The sequence below is a fragment of the Heteronotia binoei genome, chromosome 11 (genome assembly GCF_032191835.1).
Source record: "Heteronotia binoei isolate CCM8104 ecotype False Entrance Well chromosome 11, APGP_CSIRO_Hbin_v1, whole genome shotgun sequence".
Lineage (NCBI taxonomy): Eukaryota > Metazoa > Chordata > Lepidosauria > Squamata > Gekkonidae > Heteronotia > Heteronotia binoei.
The window spans coordinates 49,632,108-49,653,994 of NC_083233.1; the positions used below are offsets into that span (position 1 = coordinate 49,632,108).

General features: G+C 43.9%; 1 protein-coding gene across 1 annotated transcript in view; it reads right to left on the bottom strand.

Moving 5' to 3' along the window:
- UPB1 (beta-ureidopropionase 1) overlaps nucleotides 1-21,674 on the bottom strand; it is a 50,213-nt gene extending 28,539 nt beyond the window's left edge. Inside the window, exons 1-5 of the mRNA XM_060249682.1 lie at nucleotides 21,488-21,674; nucleotides 18,128-18,299; nucleotides 10,161-10,248; nucleotides 2,532-2,626; nucleotides 1,219-1,380 (exon numbers count right to left, since the gene is read on the bottom strand). Coding sequence (XP_060105665.1) covers nucleotides 1,219-1,380; nucleotides 2,532-2,626; nucleotides 10,161-10,248; nucleotides 18,128-18,299; nucleotides 21,488-21,642 — 672 coding nt within the window. The 5' untranslated portion in view covers nucleotides 21,643-21,674. The remainder of the gene's footprint in view (nucleotides 1-1,218; nucleotides 1,381-2,531; nucleotides 2,627-10,160; nucleotides 10,249-18,127; nucleotides 18,300-21,487) is intronic.
- Between the last annotated feature and the right edge of the window lie 213 nt (nucleotides 21,675-21,887).

The window sequence follows — 21,887 nt, forward strand, 5'->3', positions numbered from 1 at the left end:
CTCTTCTTTTTGGAGGTTCATCACAGTATCTGTGAAACTCTCCTTCAATAGCACTTTTCAGATGGATCAACTTTCTTCCTGTCAGCCTTCTTCATCTTCCAGCTTTCACACCCATACATAGTTATGGGGAATTTATAAAGGGAAATAACTAATGGTCTTGTGACACCTTAAAGACTAACTGATTTACTGCAGGATAAACCGTCATGTGTGAGTAGGTAACAAAACTACAAAAATACAGCAAGCTAGAGCATGACAATATTATGGGGTAAGGATGATAGCAGCAAAGAACAACACTTCTCCCCTATTCTCGTGTCTGCACAAAGCCATCCAACAGAACTTTACAGGGTCTTTTGACTTCAGAACCCCAATGATAAATGTATGGCTAACTGAGTTACTCACTGTGACTTGTCTGCAAGGCATTATACAAAGTTATATAAATAAAATTGCTCATAATAAAAACAGAAGTAGCTACAAAAGGGTATCAGTATCAATCAATCAATAATCTTTTAGGGTCACTGGTCAACAGAAGCTACAAAGGGTAAGTGCTCTAGATTTCTGTTTCTCCTATGGTATACCATACAGACTAGGAGAATGTCATTTGGAGGAGGGTCTGCGGCTCAGTGGTAGAGCATCCCCTTTGCATGCACAGGTTCAATCCCAGGCATCTCCAGCTAAAAGGAAAAGAGATAGGAGGTGATGTGAACAACCTCTGCTTGAGAGTTTGGAGAGCCACTGCCAGACCTATAGTCTGATGGAGTATAAGACAGTTTTGTGTGTCATCTGACAGATTAATCTCAGAATGCTATCAGAGCAATCTCTGAGCAACTGCTTGAATGAACTACAACTGCTGCAGCCCAAGGATGTAGCTAAGTTGCTTGGAGAGGCAAGGCCTACCTCTAAGTTCACCTCATGCCTTTTTAGATTTATCAGATGATACTGAGGGGCACTAACTGGGAGACAGTGAACCTTTCTTAGAGGGAGAGATAGTTCCAGTCATCTTGGAGGAAACAGTTGTAGGTGTCCCCAACTCTTCCCTGGCTGTTTTTAGTGCAGGTTATAGTAATCATATTGGCTCTTCTTTTTATGCTGCAGTTTTTCTATTTTACTTGCTGTTATTGTGTCATTTTGAGTTCTGAACTGCTTTAAGAACCATTTGGTTAGGAGAGCAGGCCAAAAATGTTTTAAATGAAGCAAAAGAAAATGCTAGATAGTGCTGACCTCATTAAAGTCTCCAATCCGTGGGATGTGATTCTTCCTGCTTTTTCCAAGGACAGCACCAGAGTTTGAAATTACCACTGCAGTATTCCACAGAGTTCCTCCATGAACATCATCTCTTTCCAGGATTGGAGACACCACAATCATATTGTATTTCTTGGCTAGCTGCAAATATCAATTTTATAAGAACATAAGAAGATCCCTGCTGGATCAGACCAATAGCCCATCTAATGATACATCTGTCTCACACAGTGGACAACTAGTTCCTCTGGACAGCCAACAACAGGGCATAGAGGCCTTTCCCTGATGTTGCCTCCTGGCTCTGAGATTCAGAGGCTTAATACCTCTGATTGTGGAGGCTCCCTTCAGTCACCATTGTTAGTAGCCACGATAGACTTATCCTCCATGAATCTATCTAATCCCCTTTTAAAGCCGTTTATTCCTGTGGCCATCACTATATTCTCTGGCAGTGAACTTCACATTTAAATCACTTTCTTTGTAAGGTAGTATTTCCTTTTGTCCATCCTGAACCTACTTCTCATCAGTACAAAACAGTGAGAGTCCAGTAGTACATTAAAGGCCAACAAAATTTCAGATATTTGAAGAAGTGAGCAGTGACTCACAAGAGCTCATACCCTGCTACAAATGTCATTGGTCTTTAAGATGCTACTGGATTCTTGCTCTTTTCTACTGCTACAGACAGACCAACACAGCTGCCCATCTTGATCTACTATCCATCAGTTTCACTGGACGCCCTCAAGTTCTAGTATTTTGGAAGAGGAAGAAAAAATTCTCTTTGTCCACTCTCTCCACCTCATGCATAATTTTATAAACCTCTATCATGTCCCCCCTTAATCTTCTCTCTTCTAAACTGAAAAGTCCCTGACTGTTCAGACTCTCCTCATAGCAAAGGTGCTCCACATTTAACATTCCATTACAAAAAAAAAATGAGTGAGTTGTGAACAATCCTCTTATTCACATCTCACTATAGTGAGCAGGAGCCATACAAGAACATATCTGAGTGCAGGGAAACATGAGCTGAAGTCTACTTATATCCTTTGACTTCAGTAGGACTGATGGAGCCTACCTAGGTCTGCCATTCTTCAATGGGCCCTGTCAGCAACTTTAGTTCCTTTTAGTTACATTAAAGGATGTTTGTGCTCCCTCAGTTCTGCAGACAAATTGCAGAGCCTGACCCACATGGCTAAGCAATATCTTTTATATTGCACATCGTGCACATTGTCTATTTTGATACAGTCCTAGAGAGTGTTTGAAGTGTGATATAAAATAACAGAGACAAGAATTCAGTTACCTACCTTCTGGCAGAATCTTGTTGTTGGGCCATCTTCTGCTGATTCAGCAAACTCTGTCCAAGGAAGCCTCTCTCTTGTACAGAAAGCAAAAGGCATTGCTGGAAAAACACCAGAGCAAGATATCAACACAACAGTTTTGTCACATGGGAGTTCTAATCGAAACCCATTTTTGTTTCTTCTGCTGCTGAATCTTAAGTTATCTTCATGAAAATGAGACTAATACCAAACAAAAAGAAAAAAATGCAGCCTAGATTGCATTTTCCTAAAGTCACCTGAATGCACAAGATGACAGTCTTGGTTTTGGTGCCTAATGTTTCATAGCTGAAACCATGATCTTTCCATTTCTAGGACTATTATGCAGGCAACTTTGTTTCCTTATTCTTGATCTTGGAATAAGAAATTACATTAACATGATTATCTTTTCAAGTTTATCTTTTCAAGTAAATTCAGATTTCACTGCAAATGTACAATGCCCGAGAATGGAGATGACTCACACACTTAGGAATTTCTTCCTCACATCAACACCAGATGTTGTTTTGTTACAACAATCACTATCTATCCCACTCTGCCACACAGCTGGCTGGGTGACCTTGGGCTCATCGCTTTCTGTCTCTCTCTCACTCACTCACTCACACACACACATCTACTGACGGACCCCTGGCACAGGAGGCACTTCTGGTTGCATGCTTCCAATCAGTCTCAGTTCAGGCAGGTGACTCTGCACTGATTCTACACTACATGGAACTCGGGTGGGGGAATGATCTTACAAAGCAGGAAGTTGAGTAGTTCCAGGGGCATGCTGGACACAGCTGTGGCAAGGAGCAAAGTTGTGAGGCTATATGGTTGTTTGCAGTGGGAGGTACACCGTAGAAACAGGTTGCTTACCTGTAACTTATGATCTTCGAGTGGTCATCTGTGCAGTCACACACATGGGTTTTCCCGCTGGAACGAACCCGACCTCGGAGAATTCAAAGCTAGCCTTAAGCGTTATTTTTGGCGCGCACTTCCTCCCGCTCTGGGGAGTAGGCATCCACTGCGCATGCCTAGAGCGAGGGGAAGGCGCTCCACCCACCAGTTTCTTTCAAGCCGCTGTATGACAAGCAGGGTCTATAGAGTGTAATAACTACAGAAACAGCAGCGGGGCTGGATGGGTGGGCGTGTGTGACTGCACAGATGACCACTCGAAGATCATAAGTTACAGGTAAGCAACCTGTTTATCTTCTTCGTGGTCTCTGTGCAGTCCCACACATTGGGTGACTGATAAGCTGATCTGCACGGAGGTGGGTGCTGGTTCTGAAAGAGAAATTTCAGAAGTTATAAAAGAAATCAGTCAGGTGCGTCCACTTACCATGAGAAGTCAGGGTAAGCTCAATTGACGATGGATCGTAGCACAGCTTGTCCGAAGGACGCATCCCGCCTTGCATACACGTCTATGGCATAATGCGTGGCAAAGGTGGATGAGGAAGACCATACTGCAGCTGCACAGATGTCTTCAATGGGCACGCCCCTTGCAAAGGCAGAGGATGTAGATAGAGCCCTGGTAGAATGGCCCTTCAAACGTTCTGGAACTGGTTGTTTAGCTAACTGGTAGCACAGTGTTATAGCCTCAACCAGCCATTTAGAGAGTCTCTGGATAGAGAGTTTCTGTCCCTTTTTGTGAGTACCATAGGACACAAACAATCTTGGGTCCTTGCGAAAAACAGCAGTTCTATCCAGGTAGAATGCAAGGGCCCGACGTACATTGAGATTGTGGAGGGATCGTTGTCCCGAATCAGTGGGATTCTGGAAGAAGGATGGCAAGGTGGTTGCCCTTTGGAGGTGGAAGGGTGACACTATCTTAGGTAGGAACTTTGGGTCCGGCCTTAGAACCACTCTGTCATGATGGAAGACAGTGTAGGGTGCATCCGATCTAAAAGCGCAAATGTCGCTGGCTCTTTTCCCAGAGGTAAGTGCCACCAGCAGAGCTGTTTTCCACAATAGAAGGTGCAGGGGGATGGACGCCATCGGCTCAAAGGGAGGTTTCATTAACTGGCTGAGCACTAGGGATAGGCTCCAGGTAGGATAAAGTTGCCGTATTGGAGGTTTCAGATGAAGGATTCCCTTGAGGAAGGATTTTGTGATAGGGTGTGAGAGCACTGTGCGACCCTCTATATTCTGGTGGAAGGCTGAAATGGCTGCCAAGTGCACCTTCAGGGAGGAGTATGTGAGGCCGGACTCTGAGAGGGAGACAGTGTACGTAAGAATCTGCGAGATGGAGGAGGACGCAGAGCGGAAGTTGTTGCGCATGGCATATTGGGAGAACCATTTCCATTTGGCTGTGTAAGACTTCCTAGTAGACGGTTTCCTGGTGTTCAACAAGATGTGGCGGACTTCGTCAGGAAAACCTAAAAACTGATCCTCCATGCTGTCAGTTTGAGAAGAGAGGGGTTGTGATGCAGAACTTTGCCCCCTTGTTGTGACAGCAGGTCCCGCGCTTGTGGAAAGCAGTGGTAAATGTTGTTGGACAACAGAAGGAGAGTAGTGAACCATGCCTGGCGAGGCCACCATGGTGTGACTAGGATGCAGTTGGTGCGGTCCAACTGTAACTTCTGAATTGTCTTTGTTATTAGAGGAACGGGTGGAAAAGCAAAATGAAGTGGGCCGCTCCACCGTTGAAGGAATGCATCCCCTGGTGACAGGGGGGAAGGGGGTCCCCGCATATAAAAGATGTTGCATTGGGCATTGTCTGGAGAAGCAAAGACATCTATGACTGGGGCACCGAACATGCTGAAGACAGGGAGAAGATAACTCCTCTTGATTGACCACTCGTGGTCGTTCACTATCATCCTGCTCAGTGTGTCTGCTTGCGTATTCTGTACCCCTGGCAGGTGCACTGCTGTAAGATGAATTTCATGAGCGATGCTCCAGTGCCAAAGATCCAGGGCTCTCTTGCAGATGCGGTCCCGCCTTGTCGGTTGATGTAGAACACGGTCGCCACATTGTCTGATGTTACTTGTATGTGACGGCCGTGCAGAGATGGCAGGAAGGATTTGAGTGCCCTGTGAACAGCGAGAAGTTCCAAGCAATTGATATGTAGAGACTTCTCGTTCACTGTCCATTGCCCTTGCACCGTGAGAGAATCCCCACCCCCATCTCGAAGCGTATGTGGTGACAATAGCTGATGGCGATTGTTTCAGGAAGGGCATTCCTTCTAGGAGATGATCTTGAACCGTCCACCACTCTAGGGATGGTAGGACATGGTTGGGAGCTGTTAAGAGCGTCTGTTGAGACTGTCTCTGCGGGTGAAAAGTCTTGACAAACCAGAGTTGCAGAGGTCGCATGCGAAGTCGTGCATGTGTAAGGACCGCTGTTGTTGCTGCCATTAAACCCAGCATACGTTGGAATACGAGAGCTGTCTGCGTTGGATGAGATATGATGCTGTTGGCCAAAGTTCGAATATTTGCGACCCTGTCCATGGGTAAGTAGGCCTTGTGGTCTGTGGTGGAGAGACGTGCCCCTATGAAGTGTATATTCTGCGAGGGGGAGAGATGGGATTTTTGGTGGCTGACTTGCAACCCTAGGGTTGAGAGGAGGCGAAGAGTTGTTTGTATGTGTTCTCTGAGCTGTTCTTCCGAGTGTCCCACCATGAGCCAGTCGTCTATATAGGGGTAAACAGCTATCCCCTGTTGACGGAGGAATGCTGCTACCACTGCCATGCATTTTGTGAAGACTCTTGGCGCTGTTGATAGGCCAAATGGAAGTGCCCGGAACTGATAGTGGGCGTTGCCTGTGGCGAATCTCAGGAACCTTCTGTGGCAGTGATTGATGGTAAGGTGAAAATATGCGTCCTGTAGATCTATAAGTGCCATCCAGGCGTTTTTGGGAATGAGTGGCAGTGTGGACTGTAGGGTGATCATGCGGAATTTTGTGTGGCATATGTATTTGTTTAACTTGCGGAGATCTAATATGGGGCGCTGACCCCCGTCCCGCTTCGGTACCAAGAAGTACCGGGAATAAAAGCCCGTGCGATGGTATTGGGGGGGGATTGGCTCTATGGCCTGCTTGGCCAGAAGAGTTTCGATCTCGTCTTGTAGAGCTCAGGAGGGCGGAGTTGGTATGAAGTGAGAGTTCTTTGGTGGTGAGTCGAACTCTATGAAATATCCCTTTTTTATGATTTGAAGCACCCAAGAGTCCGTTGTTATGCATTGCCACACTGGAAGAAAGGGAAGGAGTCTGGGGGCAGAGAGTTGTGGTTGAGAAGGAAGTAGGAGGGCGAAGTCAAAGAGACTGCTTGCTTGCAGCAGCAGTCTTTTTGGGAGGTTGTGGTCTTTGGCGGTGTTGGAAAGGCTGTTTGGTAGGTGGTGCCTTCCGTTTCCAATAGTCAGATTGTTTAGGAGAACGGGGCCGCTTATAAAAGGGGGTTCTCCAGGGTCTCTGTCGGTTGCCTTGAGGTTGCTGCTGTGTGACTCCAAGTCGCTTCGCTCCTTTCCTACTGTCATCTACGGTTGTCAGAATATCATCTGTGGTTGCATTAAAGAGTCCTTGCCCATCAAATGGGAGGTCCTCGATTTTGAATTTTATATCCTGTTGTAGAGTGGATGAACGCAGCCAGGCATGCCTTCGGAGAGCTACCGCCGTGGCCATTGATCTGGAGGTACAACCGACAGAATGTCGAACGGTATTAATCTGTTGCTTGCTGAGGCAATTGAGTTCCCTTAGTAGTTTGGTAGCTTGCTTTTGGGATGTTTCTGGCAGCGACGGAACTAGGGTACCAAGCTGGGAGGCAATGTTATGAGAGTATGCAGCGAAGTATGCCAAGTAGTTATTTATCTTGGCTGATGCCGTGGAGATGGAGTATAGTTTTCTCCCCAGGGTATCCAGTTTTCTCCCTTCTTTCTCCGGAGGTACTGGATGGCGCGTTTGTTTCGATTTCGATGACGAGTGTACAATCATCGAGTTGGGTGCTGGATGATTGAATAGGAATTTGGACTCCGGAGCGTGTATCTTGTACAGGGCTTCAACACGTTTCGACGTTGGTAGTATAGAGGCCGGCTTATCCCAAGCCTCTTTAAGTGCTTCTAAGTGAACCGGAAGCATGGGAAGTGATGAGCCCGCAGGTAGGTCCGAATTAATCAGGTCGTGGACCACGTCAGTTATCTTGGGAAGGTCGGTGGTCAACTTGATGTTCAAAGCTGTGGCCATGTCTGTGATGAGGTCAAGGTAAGATTTGGCCCCTTCCGATGGGGAAAGATCCGCAGGTTTGACTATTTCAGAAGCCGGTGACGCTGGTTGAGATATAGATTGTGACGAATCCGAAGTTTCCGGATCTGAGTTTTCTTGATCCCGTACCTCTCGTACAATGGGTGTTAAGGGTTCTGGTACCGGAGGTTTGGTGACCGGTAGGTTGGGTTGCTGCTTAGACGTTGATGGTGTAAGAGAAGTAGCATCTTGATGCCGAGGAGATGCTCCCTGTTCCAGGCGACGAGGCAATATGGTCTGCTGGTATCGAGGAGAGTCATGGTGTTGGTACTGGTCGTGGTATCGTGAGCTTTGGTATCGTGAGTCTCGGTACCTGTCGGAGCGGTGGCCACGGTATCGAGAGCGGTAGGAGTCGATGGAGGGAGAACGTGATGGTGTGTAGCGCTGGTAGGAGTATCGCGATGGAGAGCGTGACCTGCTATAACAGCGACGACGTTCGTCCCTACTAAAGGATCGTTCTCGGAACCGTGGGGCTCTATCCCGACTAAGGGACCTTTCGTGGTACCGATAGCTCTGTGTGTCTTGGTGCCTAGGGGATGCGATTCGTCTATCCCCAGAATAAGAGCATTCGTGACTTCTGTAGGGTGCATGGTCTCGACGCCGAGGAGAGTCGAGGTGGAGTGGAGATACCATAGCATCCCTATAAACACGAGGGGCAGTCACATCGCGGAAGGAGTCGGAACCTAGCTGGTGCTGCAGCAACTGTGTAGATGGCTGGGTCGGTTGATCGGCCAAGAAATGGTCTGGCAAGGATTCGTGAATCGACGGAGGCGATCAAGATCGGATTCGAATGACCTCGGTATCGATGGTATCTGTCGGTGTCAAGGTCTGCTTCGGAATGGGTGGTTTCGGAGCCGTAATCACTCGCAGTGACGAAACCGCCGCGGAGGCCCTCGCTTCCGAGGCTCTCTGGTCTGGTGAAGGCGGTTTTTCCTTGCCCGTTGACTCCAAGTGTTTCTTCTTGGAGTCGTGGTGCTTCTTTGGGTGTTTTGAGGGCTTAAGCTTCCTGGGAGTCAAAGCCACTGAAGCTGCCTGGGTCGTCCCGTCCCTTTGAGGAGTGAGGGAGGGTGGAGATCTCTGAGATTCAGAGGCCTGAGACATAGCCGGTTGTAGCGAAGTTTCCAGCAGATGGCTTTTCAGTCTCGCGGCGCGGTTTTTTCTAGCTTGTTTGCCGAATTGGGCACAATGAGCACAACTGTCCGTTCTATGAGCTTCGCCCAGGCAAAATAAGCACAACGAGTGGCCGTCTGACGAAGGGATTTTAGTCCCGCAGCGGGTACACTTTTTAAAAGTGATTTTAACTTCTTTTCCTTCCATACGCCGGGGGGGGAAGGGGGGGGGAGGAGGGAAAAGGAAGGGGACGACAGGGGGAAGAAATATATATATATATATTTTTATATGATACCAGGTGGAAGAGAAGATTGAGAGGAAGAGAAAACTGAGAGAAATCGGTGATCGGTAACGAGGAAAAAACGAGTGAGGTAGGCTAGATGAGAGGAGACGCAGCGAGGAAGCACTATCCCGGGCGGCGGTCGGAAAGAAACTGGTGGGTGGAGCGCCTCCCCCTCGCTCTAGGCATGCGCAGTGGATGCCTACTCCCCAGAGCGGGAGGAAGTGCGCGCCAAAAATAACGCTTAAGGCTAGCTTTGAATTCTCCGAGGTCAGGTTCGTTCCAGCGGGAAAACCCATGTGTGGGACTGCACAGAGACCACGAAGAAGATGAAACCGTTTTCTTCTGACAGGGCTTTACAATCCCTGAATCCTTTGGGAACTTGTTTTTAATTCTACCTAAAGAAGAGGTATGTGCCTTTGAAAATCTCATACCATGCCAATAAAAAAGCTCCCTATGTGATCACCCAATCATTCCCTTCTGCAGAAATGCAGTAAAATTACCCTCTTCAGATAAGCCTGCCTGTTGCAACTCTACATGAGTCACTGCTCCAGACTTGTCTCCTTATAGATCAGTGAGTTACAGAGGAAGGAATCATTCTTATACATCATTAAAAAATTCTGAGGAATGGATGAAGTATGTCTCCTATTCCTGGGGGGAAAGTATGTCTTATATCAAAGTCTGAAAAATTCTAGTTTAAAGAAAAGGATATAACACAATGACATAACACAAGGAAAAGGGTACGTGAGAGAAAATATAAACGACATGACTATTGTCAACCACTAGAAATTATTTCTGTTGAGGCTTGACAGGGCCTTGGTCTTCCACAGGAGTCTGTCATTCTCCTTTCAGCATTTGATGTTTGTTTATAACATCAATTTATTGAAGAACTTCTATTTAATTATTATTGCAGGCTTTAATGTAGCTGTTTAATTGGTATGGGATTTTGAACATTAATTACATCAGAGTCCAAACACAGGGAAACAAAGCAAAACACTACTCACTCCAGGCTTCCTGGAAACAGACTACATTCACCTTGCACATTGCTGCCACCTCCACAATCTCTTCTATGCGCTTGTGCAGGGCAGCTACCTAGAAAACAACAGAACTGCTGTAAAAATTCACACACATTTGAACACTTCAATTTTACTATATAACCTGTATATAGAACCTTCTGTTGAAAAGCAGTAAGTAAATACAGTAATTAAATAATGTTCCCATTTTGCTTCCAATTCAGCCACAAACTAAATCCCAGATTTAACTTCTGAAGGATTTGAAACGCCTCAATAAAAAGCAAAGGATTTGAAACGCCTCAATAAAAAGCAATGCTGTGAAGAAGAACTGATAAAAAGTATCTTGGAGAGACAGGTCCTGATGCTGCTGATATTATCTATTCCTTTGATGTTTCCTCCCCTTCTAAACCTTGTTAGGATTCTGTCTAGAACACTGAAGCTGGAAAGTGTGGCACTTCTCAAACAGAAATGGGCATCCCCCTCCTTTATATTCCTTTTTCAGCAGTAAATAACACAATACTCCCTGACACAACTCTCCCTGCAACTCCATTGAAGGATGAAGGATTATAATGAAACTCTGCCAGAGTTTTAATAACTATATCTGTTTCACTTTAAGCAATGGTTCTCAATCTTTATGAATTGGATCCCACTTCTAAATTGATGGTAGTGTTTGGGGCCACACCTACACTTACTGTACTTTTTAGACCCACTCACAAAGTAACTCCATATCATTTACCCAGACCAGTATAAAATGCAGGAATCTCAGATCAGTTAAAAGTGAACAAGCTTATATTCTATATTTCATTTTTATTATTTCAATATGTATAGCATTATTGAGTAAAAGGCTCTGTTTCATGGCCACTTTGCACTTCATGCAGAAACAAACCCAAATTTGCCATTGAGCTTCCCAAAACCAGCTCATCCTCGTCTTACTTTTGACGAAACAAAGATTGAGTCCAGTGGTACCTTTAAGACCAACAAAGTTTAATTCTGGATATAAGCTTTTGTGTGCATGCGCAGTTCTTCAGATACACTGAAACAAGACTTTCTCAACCATTACATATAGGTGAAGTGGTTAGTTGCCAGGAAGGGCTAATTAGTTTCCATAAGTAACTCAGTGACAAGTATGGCTAAGATTTAATTAAAGCAGTTTGTAAAACCTGTTAATAGCAGCAAATTAGCATACAGATAATCAGGACCGGCTCGCCCACTGGGAAAGCCAGACAGTTGCCTAGGGCGCCAGCAGGGAGGGGGCACTGAATGCGGTCTCCCCTCTCCCCCCTAAGCAAACACCTAGTTTGCCTGCTCCCCAGCCTCCTCCTCCCCGCCCCAGTCTATTTAAATGCCCAGAACTGGCGGTGGAGCGCCGTGCTCCGGGCTATCTAAAGGTGCGGACCCCCGTTGATCAGCTGATCTGCGAGTAAAACCACGCAGCGCACTGTCAATGCCTGGGCAGGCCAGCAGTAGCGGACCACGAAGTGACCACAGTGCTGCCTCCTCCCCACTTCCTTCCCATCTAGGAAGTGGGGAGGAGGCAGCACCACAGTCACTTCATAGTCTGCTGCTGCTGGCCTGCCCAGGCACTGACAGCAGGCCACGTGGTTTTACCCGTCGATCAGCTGATCGGTGGGGGGGCAACTTTAGATAGCCTGGAGCTGGTGCTCCACTGTCAGTTCTGGCCATTTAAATAAACTGGGGGGGAAGGGAGAAGGCGCAGGGGGGGTGGCGAGCCAAGTCTGCCTAGGGTGCTATGTGCCCAAGGGCCGGTCCTGCAGATAATAAAGGCGTTAACAACCAGATGTGAGAACTAAGTTTGAGTCCAGTAGCACCTCTAACGTCAACAAAGTTTAATTTTTGGTATAAGTGAGAATTGAATGACTTAGCACACGTAATTAGATAAGAACCTGATATCTCTGTCAAGCCCTGAGAGTTCCATTGTCCTGAGTGTTGTAATAACTTGTAATTCTGCAATCTCACATTCTAATTGTTAGGTCCAGTGATTGTGTTGTCTGGTGCATGTGACAACAAAGTTGGCATCTGGGTTTACTGCACACTCTGGTACCAGTGTCCATGTTCAAATTAAATATTGTATTGTGGGTGAGGAGTTTTTTAAAGATTGGGGGTCTGTCTGTGCACAAGAAAAGCTTTGCCCCTCCCAGTACTTGTGAAAGAGAACTGTCATTATCTAGTAGAGGTTGTAAGTCGCTGATGATGCGTTGAACTGTTTTGAGTCAAGAGCTGTATATGTGACCACCATGAGTGGTGTTCTGTTATTGTCCTTTTTGGGCTTGTCTTGCGACAGGGTTTCTCAGGGTACCATTCTGGCTTTGTTATTCTGTTTCATGACTTCATCAGATGGATATTTTAGTTCCAAAAAGATCTGTTGTAGATCCCTCAAGTGAGAATCTCTTGTCTGTAAGATTGGAGCAGATGTGGCTGCAGCATACAGCCTTGAATGTATAAAATGGATTGTTTGGTATGTTTAAGAATGTTAGCTGGAGGCATGTAGATATGTCTGTCAGTCAACAGGTTTCTTGTGTAAAGTGGTGTCTATGCGTCCAATAGTATATTTTTAGAGGAGTGTTCAGAAAATGTATTTCTTGCATAGATCGGTTTATTGTCAGGTGGATGGTGGTCAAAGTTGTTGATTGGCTGGTAGACTATGTTGAGGGCTTCTTTAACAATAAAGATGTCATCAATGTATCACAGGTGTAAGAGAGGTGTGACTGGGTAGGAATTTAGGAAGCATTGCTCCAAATTGGGCATAAAGATGTTAGCATTCTGTGGGGCCATGCGGGTGCCCATGGCTGTACCATTGATCTGAAGGAACACGCTTTTACCATATCTGAAGTGGTTATAGGTGAAAATGAAATGGCACAGTTTGGTGGCAAAGTCAACAGTGGTGAAATCATGTTCCTTACAGCTTGTAATCCATTTTTGTGGGGGGATGTTGGTATACAGATTCCACATTAACGGTGACTAAAATAGTATTCTATGGAAGGCTGTTCAAAAGACTATATTTTCCTCAGGTCTGTGGTGCCATGTACATAACTAGGAGAGTTGATGGCATAGGGTCTTAGAACAGAGTATGTATATTCAGATACTCCCAGCCTATCCCTGAGACAATGGGGCGTCCAATGTTGTCAGGTTTGTGTATTTTGGGTAGAAGATAAAAGGTACCTTGTTGAGGTTCTTGTGGTCTGAACAGATTTGTTCCTGAATGTGCAGGGCTAATTTCTTTGTTTAATTCTTTGTTTGTATTCCTGTGTGGGGTCTGAGTCCAGTTGTTTGTAAAAAGCAGTATTTGAGAGTTGTCTTTGAGCTTCCTGGATGTCGTCTGATCTATTCATGATGACAGCAGCTCCACCATTGTCTACCTCTTTAATTATAGTATCTGGATTGTTCCTGCAACTGTCTATAGCAGTGGCGGCCAATGGTAGCTCTCCAGATGTTTTTTGCCTACAACTCCCATTAGCCCCGGCCGTTGGCCACCCCTGGTCTATAGCTTTCCTTTCAGCATGGTTGAGATTCTGTTTAAACAGTGGTGCTTGCTGACCACATCAGTTTGGACTCTATAGGAAAAGCATTCAGTATAGAGATCCAGTGTGGCATTGCAACCATCATTTGTAGCATTGTTTTGATGGCAGTTGGTGGTTATCTTGTTCATTGGTAGGTCAGAGGAATGGTAGCTGTTTTCCAGTAGATTGTGTGATGGTATGTTGTCAAGATGCTGCCTGTTCTTTCTTGTTCTGTTTTTGTGTATATTGAAAGCACTCCTTCAGATGTAGACAGCGGGAAATGGCTTCCAGGTCCCTGCAGAACTGAATAATCTGTGTGAATATTGAGGGGGAGAATGAAAACCCACCTGAAAGAACAGATTTCTCTTCTGGGCTGAGCCTGTGCTGCAAAAGGTTGATGATATTGTTGGAGTTCTCATTGTTAAGATAAGCAGCCAGCAGGTTAGAGAGGTTTTGGGGGGTTTGTTGCTTCAGCAACTCCCGTTGAGAGCAGATGGTTTTCTTTTCTTGTGGAAATTTTGTCAAGCAGGTTGATTTCTTGTAGAAATGTCCAGTTCAGAGAGTTTCTCCTTGATCAGCTTCTGTTTGTAGTATAGGACACTGATCAAATGTTTTGAGTAACTTCTTGGAGAATGAGAGACATAGTTTTTCTGTATCATTTGCAGGATAAATGAATTCTTAATTCCCAGTCTGACAGTGTTAGAGCTACTGCTGTAACCCAGTCACTTTGAGGTGAGAGCAGATTTAAAGAATGATACAGTCTTTCATCATATCTTAAGTATATCTTAAAGTGCATTCAGAAGAGAAAGCCTATTGAAACAAATCCAAATAAGCATAACTTCTTTACTGAGACCAAAGAAAACAATAAAGCAGTGAGCTAGCTTCCAAGTTTCACATAACTCTTCTTCTGTTTCCATGCTTTAAAAAAGAAGGTAACACAGAAGAGAGAAAAATGTTGCTAGTAACAATATGCAATATATGAATATAGTTTTAAGATGATTCAGGAAGCTCTGGGCAGATTACATTCATTTGTGCCCAGTGCAGAAGACATGATAGTGAGACAAAGAAATAATAGCATCCCCCTTTGAAAGTAGTAATAACTTCAGGAGTTATTCTGGAAAACTTCTTTATAATGGGGGGGAGGGGGCCAAGTAGCCCAAGTCATTTCAATAATATGTCCCTGAGTAAACAATTCAAATTAAGATCATTTGCACAAATCTGCAACTTATTTTTGCTAGCCACTCTGCTAGTTTTTTGACACTCAGCTCTGAGATGTTATCATATCCAAGTCAATTAAAGACTTGCAGACTGTGGTGCTTCGCTATGTAAATATTTTGTGTGTATTTTATTTCTGTGACTTAGTGTGGGGTTTTATATGTCTATTGCTGTAGTTTAAAATGCAGGCCCCTAGAGTAAAAAAGGAGAGGCTATAGCTCAGTGGTAGAGCATCTGCTTGGAATGCAGAAGGTTCATGTTCAATCCCCAGCATTTCCAATTTAAACGATCTGGCCTGAGACTCTGGAAAAGCCACTGCCAGTCTGAGTAGACAGATTGACCAAAAGTCTGATCCAGTATAAGGCAGCTTCATGTGTTCAAAGGGAGAAGGGCCTGGATGGGTGATTGAAATGTGGATGGCTTCTGTATGGGGGGCAGTTATCTGAGTTTGTGGAAAGGGTTTGTGGGACAGAAAGGAGTTGAGTGGGTGAGTGAGTGAGGAATTGCAGAGCATCAGAGAAATCTGTGTTCTTTGTGGAAGCCATTAACCTAAGTGATAAGTGAGGAAAATAAGCCTAAATGGCTAGGTCTATTTAACTTTAGAGAAAGAAGAACTATACCTATCTGAAACCATTATGCTTATGAACTATACTGAAATCATTACACTGCTATTATTTCTAAATAAGCTGTTTTATTTAGAGCAAAGGCTCTCCTTTTACCACAGAGCCACCCCCATGCTGACCATTCTGTCATTCTGCAAAACACAACTAAGCCATCCTGTTCTTTGGGTCCAACTAAGAATTTTATGAAAATAAATAAAGGAAGGTAAAGGAGGTAGCATATCATACATTCAGAAAACTACTGGCAGGTGCTATTATGGTTTCAGAAAGAAGCAAAACACTACAGCAAAAAATAAAGCTACTGTTACATGAATCAGAAATAAGCTCGCCTGACATCTATTTTACTGTCTTTTAAGTGCCAGGCAAAAACATATCTTGTTACATGGTTGTTTAATTAGGGGGTTTATCTTTTGAGCTGTTTTATGGTCTGTTTCAGGTCTGAATTGTGTTTTACAAATTGTTTTATGCTGTTTTTATGTCTCCAGGCTTGTTTTTATATAGATAATTTATTGTTTGCATTGTAAGCCACTTACAGCAAGATTCTGAAGAGGTGGCACAGAAATCTCCTAAATAAGCAAACAGAAGATTAGAGCAAATGCATTAGATTGAACATTAGCATTATGGGCTCACTGTACCAAGCATACATGTTGAGCAGCCTCCCTTTGAATCAATGGGGATTCTGTGGGGCTGTCATGTTAAGCAGACAATTTGATTTTTTGCAACTTCAGCAGAATGCTTGCACAGTTTTCTTTGACAGGATTCAGCTGCAGTACCTAAAGCAAATTGATTATACAAAGTCTTTAATCAGAAATCTGTTATAGAATCATGGGATAAAAGGTCCTAAATGCTCTACATCTTAATTTTTTTTATACTTTCAGAAAACAACCCAGATGCTGAAGCAAATTAAGACAGAGAAGACATCTCTGCCAAGATAATAAGATTATAACTCATACTGCTTGCAGTTCAGGATATCAGACAACATGGTTTTTAAAAAAAATATTTTTGCCTTTTTATAGAAATACAGAATAAGGGGAAAGGGGTAAGGGAAAAATAAAGAATACAAAGGGCACTTTTTACAGATATCAAGGACAATCATTAAAGGGAATACTTGATATATAATAATTCACACTAACACTTTGCACATAGTATTCTACTATTTTCAAATAGTATATTTTCATCATTCCCTATCTAAAAGGTTTACGAGCCCTGTGGTGCAGAGTGGTAAGCTGCAATACTGCAGTCCAAGCTCTGCTCACAACCTGAGTTCAATCCTGGTGGAAGCTGAGTTCAGGTAGCCGGTTCAAGGTTGACTCAGCCTTCCATCCCTCCAAGCATAGATGTAAACTACGCGGGGGCTAGAGCCCCCCCCGGATTTTCCCAGCAGGGGCTAAGTCCGTCAGGCAACCAACACAGGACTTGGGGCTTCAAAGGCATGAATGGGGTGATAAAGGCTATGTGTGATTTTCCCTCTGAGCTGCAAATTCAGTGAAAGACTTTACAACCTCACCTCCTTAGAAATGCTAATTGAACTTCTCCCTGTGATGTCACTGGCTCCTCCCTATGATGTCACTGGATTAAATGTCTCTGGCTGGGCCCCAGCCCCTCCCAGGAAATTGAAAAGTCTACGTCCCTGCCTCCAAGGTTGGTAAAATGAGTACCCAGCTTGCTGGAGGTAAAGTGTAGATGACAGGGGAAAGCAATGGCAAACCACCCCATAAAAAGTCTGTCAGGAAAACGTTGTGCTGCAACATCACCCCAGAGTCAGAAATGACTGGTGCTTGCACACCTTTACCTTTTTATCCAAAAGGTTATAAAGATAGACACCTAGGTAAACTCTTATTAACTCTGTGTATAATTTAAGGATGACAACTGTATAGTTTGTAATAATGTGAAAAAATAATATTATTCCATATACTAATTGATGCTTATATAATATTTAATTATATAATTATATAAAAGAATTATAATAAGCTTTAAAAGCTCTCCAGTTGTCTCTCAAATTCATTTATTGATCTCTTATTTATATAATTTATCATTTTTGCCATGACAGCATATTCTTGCATGTTATCTTGCCTGTTCTCAAAATTTGGGCAAACCTTGGCTTTCCAGTTAGTTGCAAATACTACTAGTGCCGCAGTTGACATATACCTAAACAGTTTGTGTACTGTTCTATCTATATTCATTGGTAAAATTCCTAGTTAACATGGCAAATTTCAGGTAACATGGCAAATTTTATATTCAAATTTTTGAGTTTCAGTATATAGATCTTTCCAATATTTACTGGCCTTTTTACAGGACAACCACATATGGTAAAAAGTATCATCAATCTGACGAGGTGGCATTTCTGATGTATGGAGTTCACAACTATCCATTTCTGCTGAAAATGAAAATGTAATGTAATGTCAGAACACTGAGATTCAGAGTTACAGAAGCAGGCAGCTATTCAGCTAGCCCTGCAGCACAGCTGTTTTGCACTACTGCAATACAATCAGGAGTTTCCTCACAGTTTATCTCTACCCCCCCCCATTTTTTGTGGCCCCCAACTTGTAGTAATAGGTTGATGAAGTTAGTCTGTGGCCACCCTCTTTACTAGCAACATTAGTACCTGCTCAGCAACGGGTGCATCTGTGGGGAGTGGAATTTTATTTTGAATCAATCCCACCCGGACAACACGTGGCTGCCTCAATTGTTCTGATTCAGCTTGAAATCCATAGCCCAGTAGTTCAAAGTTCCTTTCAGCAGCTGCTGATGTAGCAACAGAAGGCAAATCCAGTGGCCTGGAAAGACAGAACACAGAAGGACAAAAACATTACTTTCTCTCTATTGTATGCCAACAGCAATTTAGCAGGGGGGGAAAACAAATAAAAAATACAGACCGGGGGCCCACTGGAGAGATAAGCAAACTGAAGGAAGGTTAGGCTGCTAGCTTAACCTAGATTCACTGACTAGTTCCTTCACTCACATGTTCCTTCACTTGTGTAATACTGAGTAACTTGCCATGCAATTGCATGGTCACAGAAATGTATTTTTGGTGATGCTCTTTTGTATGATAAAGTGTTTTAAAAATTGTCTGCCTCTTTATAGGAAGTAATTACTGCACAAGTCTTCTCTTTCATAAAAAGTTAAATCAAGTACGTGAATGATTCTTAATTTTTTTGAAGTGGAACATACTTAACATTCTAAGTCTCACTTGCACAATAACTCCATGCTACTATACCCCTCCCTTAACATAAAACACAGGACTCTCCAATCAGTTATCAATGTGAACACTTTTATCTTCTATTTTAATATTTAGAAATACAAGCCATTACTGAGCACCAAGCTGTACCCCATGGCCATTTTGCACTTTATGCAGAAGCAAACCCAAATTTGCCACATGGCCTCTGCTTCCAGCTCAACCTGATCCTTTGCCTCCCAATTATCCTCTCAATCTATGGTCCTTGGAAACTATTCATGATCACACATGTGGAATCCTTATATAGCACCCCTCCAGTACTTAGAAATAGAAACTTAGCAATTAATTTCTGGGAATTTAAATCAACCTCCATAGCATAGCAGCATAACTAATGGAAAAATCAAGGTCACCCCTGGAAGCCGTGTGTTCTGCAGGCAGCTGGCTGTGCTGCACTCTGAGACTTCTGAGTGGACTGCAGCATCACATGTTGATCCACTTGAGGAAGGGGGTGCCTTATCATGAATAAATGGACAAGATGACCTTTTGGTTTTCTTCAGTGTTCACAAATTATTAATTTAAGAAAACTAATGTCATCATGGGTTAATATTGGTCAAAAACCAAAACAGGATACCTTGAAGAAAGTTTGTTCAGAAGCATTTACCACCCCCTCCCCCACAACATCCCAGAGCTACTGTTGAGAAAGACTATATGCTGTTAGCATATATATATGATAGAGAGGACAGGCATGCTGGTTTAGAAAAGAGTCAAAAAGTAATGGCTACTATATATATATATGTGTGTGTGTGTGTGTGTGTGTGCGCGCGCGCGTGCGCGCCAAAGCTTCACCAAGTTTTTCGCCCTCAATCAACCTCGTGTGTGAGTGACACAGCAAGGGGCTGAGGCTCTTAGTAGTTTGACAGCTCTTGTTCAAATTATTCCTGCCATAAAGTAATTGTGGAATAATCTAAAACTGAAATATATCCAATATATACCACCAATGGGATGAAAGACATCATCAAACAGTCATATCCATTCAAATGGCTAGAAAGAGCATGGAGATATCAACATTCCAATCAGCCTTAAAAAACTTACAATTAAGATGAATTATTTTAAAAGATTAAATTACAATTAAAAGAGTGGCAATAATTAAAACTTGTTAATGGTTTGAAATTGACAATAAAATTATTATTATTTTTTTAAAAAGTAATTGTGGAATGACTAGAATGGGAGCCAACAGTCAACGGCCAGTTTGGTAGTGCTTAAGTGTGTAATTATCTGGGAGAACCGGGTTTGATTCCCCACTCCTCCACTTGCAGTTGCTGGAATGGCCTTGGGTCAGCCATAGCTATCACAGAAGTTGTCCTTGAAAGGGTAGCTGCTGTGAGAGCCCTCTTCAGCCCCACCCACCTCACAAGGTGTCTTTGTAGGGGGAGAAGATATAGTTGATTGTAAGCCGCTCTGAGTCTCTGATTCAGAGAGAAGTGCAGGGTATAAATCTGCAGTCTTCTTCTTCTTCTCAACAGTACTAAGAAATTAGGATGCCAAGGTTTATATGATAGGGCTCTAGACCTTTGGCAAGCAGAAATTCAGATGAAGATTTTCCTCTCACTACATCTGAATGATTCTTCTAGAATTTCTTTTTGCTACACAGTTCTTAAAAGCACAAGACATGCCAGAGAAAAACCAATCCTTCCTATTTCATGAAACAAGGACAAGACAGCTTTAGAAAGGGGAAAGAGGTAAATTGTTTCAAGGAATGGCTAATTGTTTCAAGGAATGGCCCCAAAGATTTGCTGTTTAACATCTATCTGCATCAGTTCATTTTAACTATAAAGTGCAGCATTTTTATATCCTCAGCATGAAAACATGATTATGATGGAAGCCTTATCTGCTGAATTTCTCTTTGACTGCTGCACTAGAGTTTCCATCACCTGACCGTTCTATTCCAGTAATTCTGCAATTTTATATGGCAAGAAGTTTCAACATATGACACTGGATCCACACAAGTACTGCCAAGGAGGAAAATGTGCCTTTCATTTACAAGCTCACATTTAATAAAGGTGTTGCAAGATAGGAGGGGGGGAATGCCAAAGGACACTTAACAGCACAGATCCTGCCCTTTTAACCCACTTAAGGGCTTTAAAGAGGGCAACTGCTGAAAAATCAAAGGCTAACAGAACAAATGCATGAGCTTGACTAACATACAGCAGTGAATTACATTAAATCCCACTCTTAAACCTGAAGTGTAATTCTATTCAGTTCATCTCTCCTAACAAAAACTAAAGCGGAATGGGAGAAAAAGGACGCTTCAGGGCATAACAGAGAAGCACAAGACCTTGACCTACAAAACTGTAATTCTGTCGTGCCCTGAACCACATTTTTCTTTCCACCTCCTTTGGTTGTTTTTCGTACTTCACCATGTAGCCTGCTAAATTTAAAAGGCTCGAAATCCCCTTGAGGATTTTGAGACGGGATTTGCAGTTTTGTCTGTAAGACCACCAAATATTCGACACCTCCCCCGCCCACGGCAGTTTCTGTCGCAATAATGTGGCAATTACGTGTTACTTTCCACATTCTTTTCAACATAATTGTTTTAAAAAGAAGTTATAGCGGCACCTCGCCGCCTTCCCTGACGGGCCTGCGTCCCTTCTCTGGGACCTCTGGGCCATTCCCGCAAACTACAGAACACTGACATCGCAGCAGGCACTCTGTCGCTTGCCCATGCCTATCGGCCAGGGTAAGTCGGCTGCGCACACGCAGAGCCTGTCGGGACGTGTAGTTCTACCGAACCTGACGTGTTCCCCGTAGAGTATCCGCTTCACTTCTCCGAGTTGCTCTGCAGGTAGATAGCGCTCTAGGCACCGACTTAACGAATCTATGCCGGCTGCCATGCCTCTGGTATGCGTGGGCCACCGCTCACTGCAAACCGACGGTGAAATGACCATTGCCCTAGGAGGAGGGTCCTACAAGAGAGGCCCCTCACAAGACTTCCTCCGCCCATTTTGGCTGGCTCCGCTGCAACTCCGCGAGGGGGAGCGCTCCACCTCCGAGCACGAGCTCTAGGGCGGGAAAACGAGAGCCGCGTGAAGCAAGAAAACTTTCGGCTTCTCTTTCCAATGCATCGGTGCTGGTGAAGTCCTTAAGAAGAGAAGGCGCGCATGTATAACTAAGCCTTGGTTCATACGTGCAG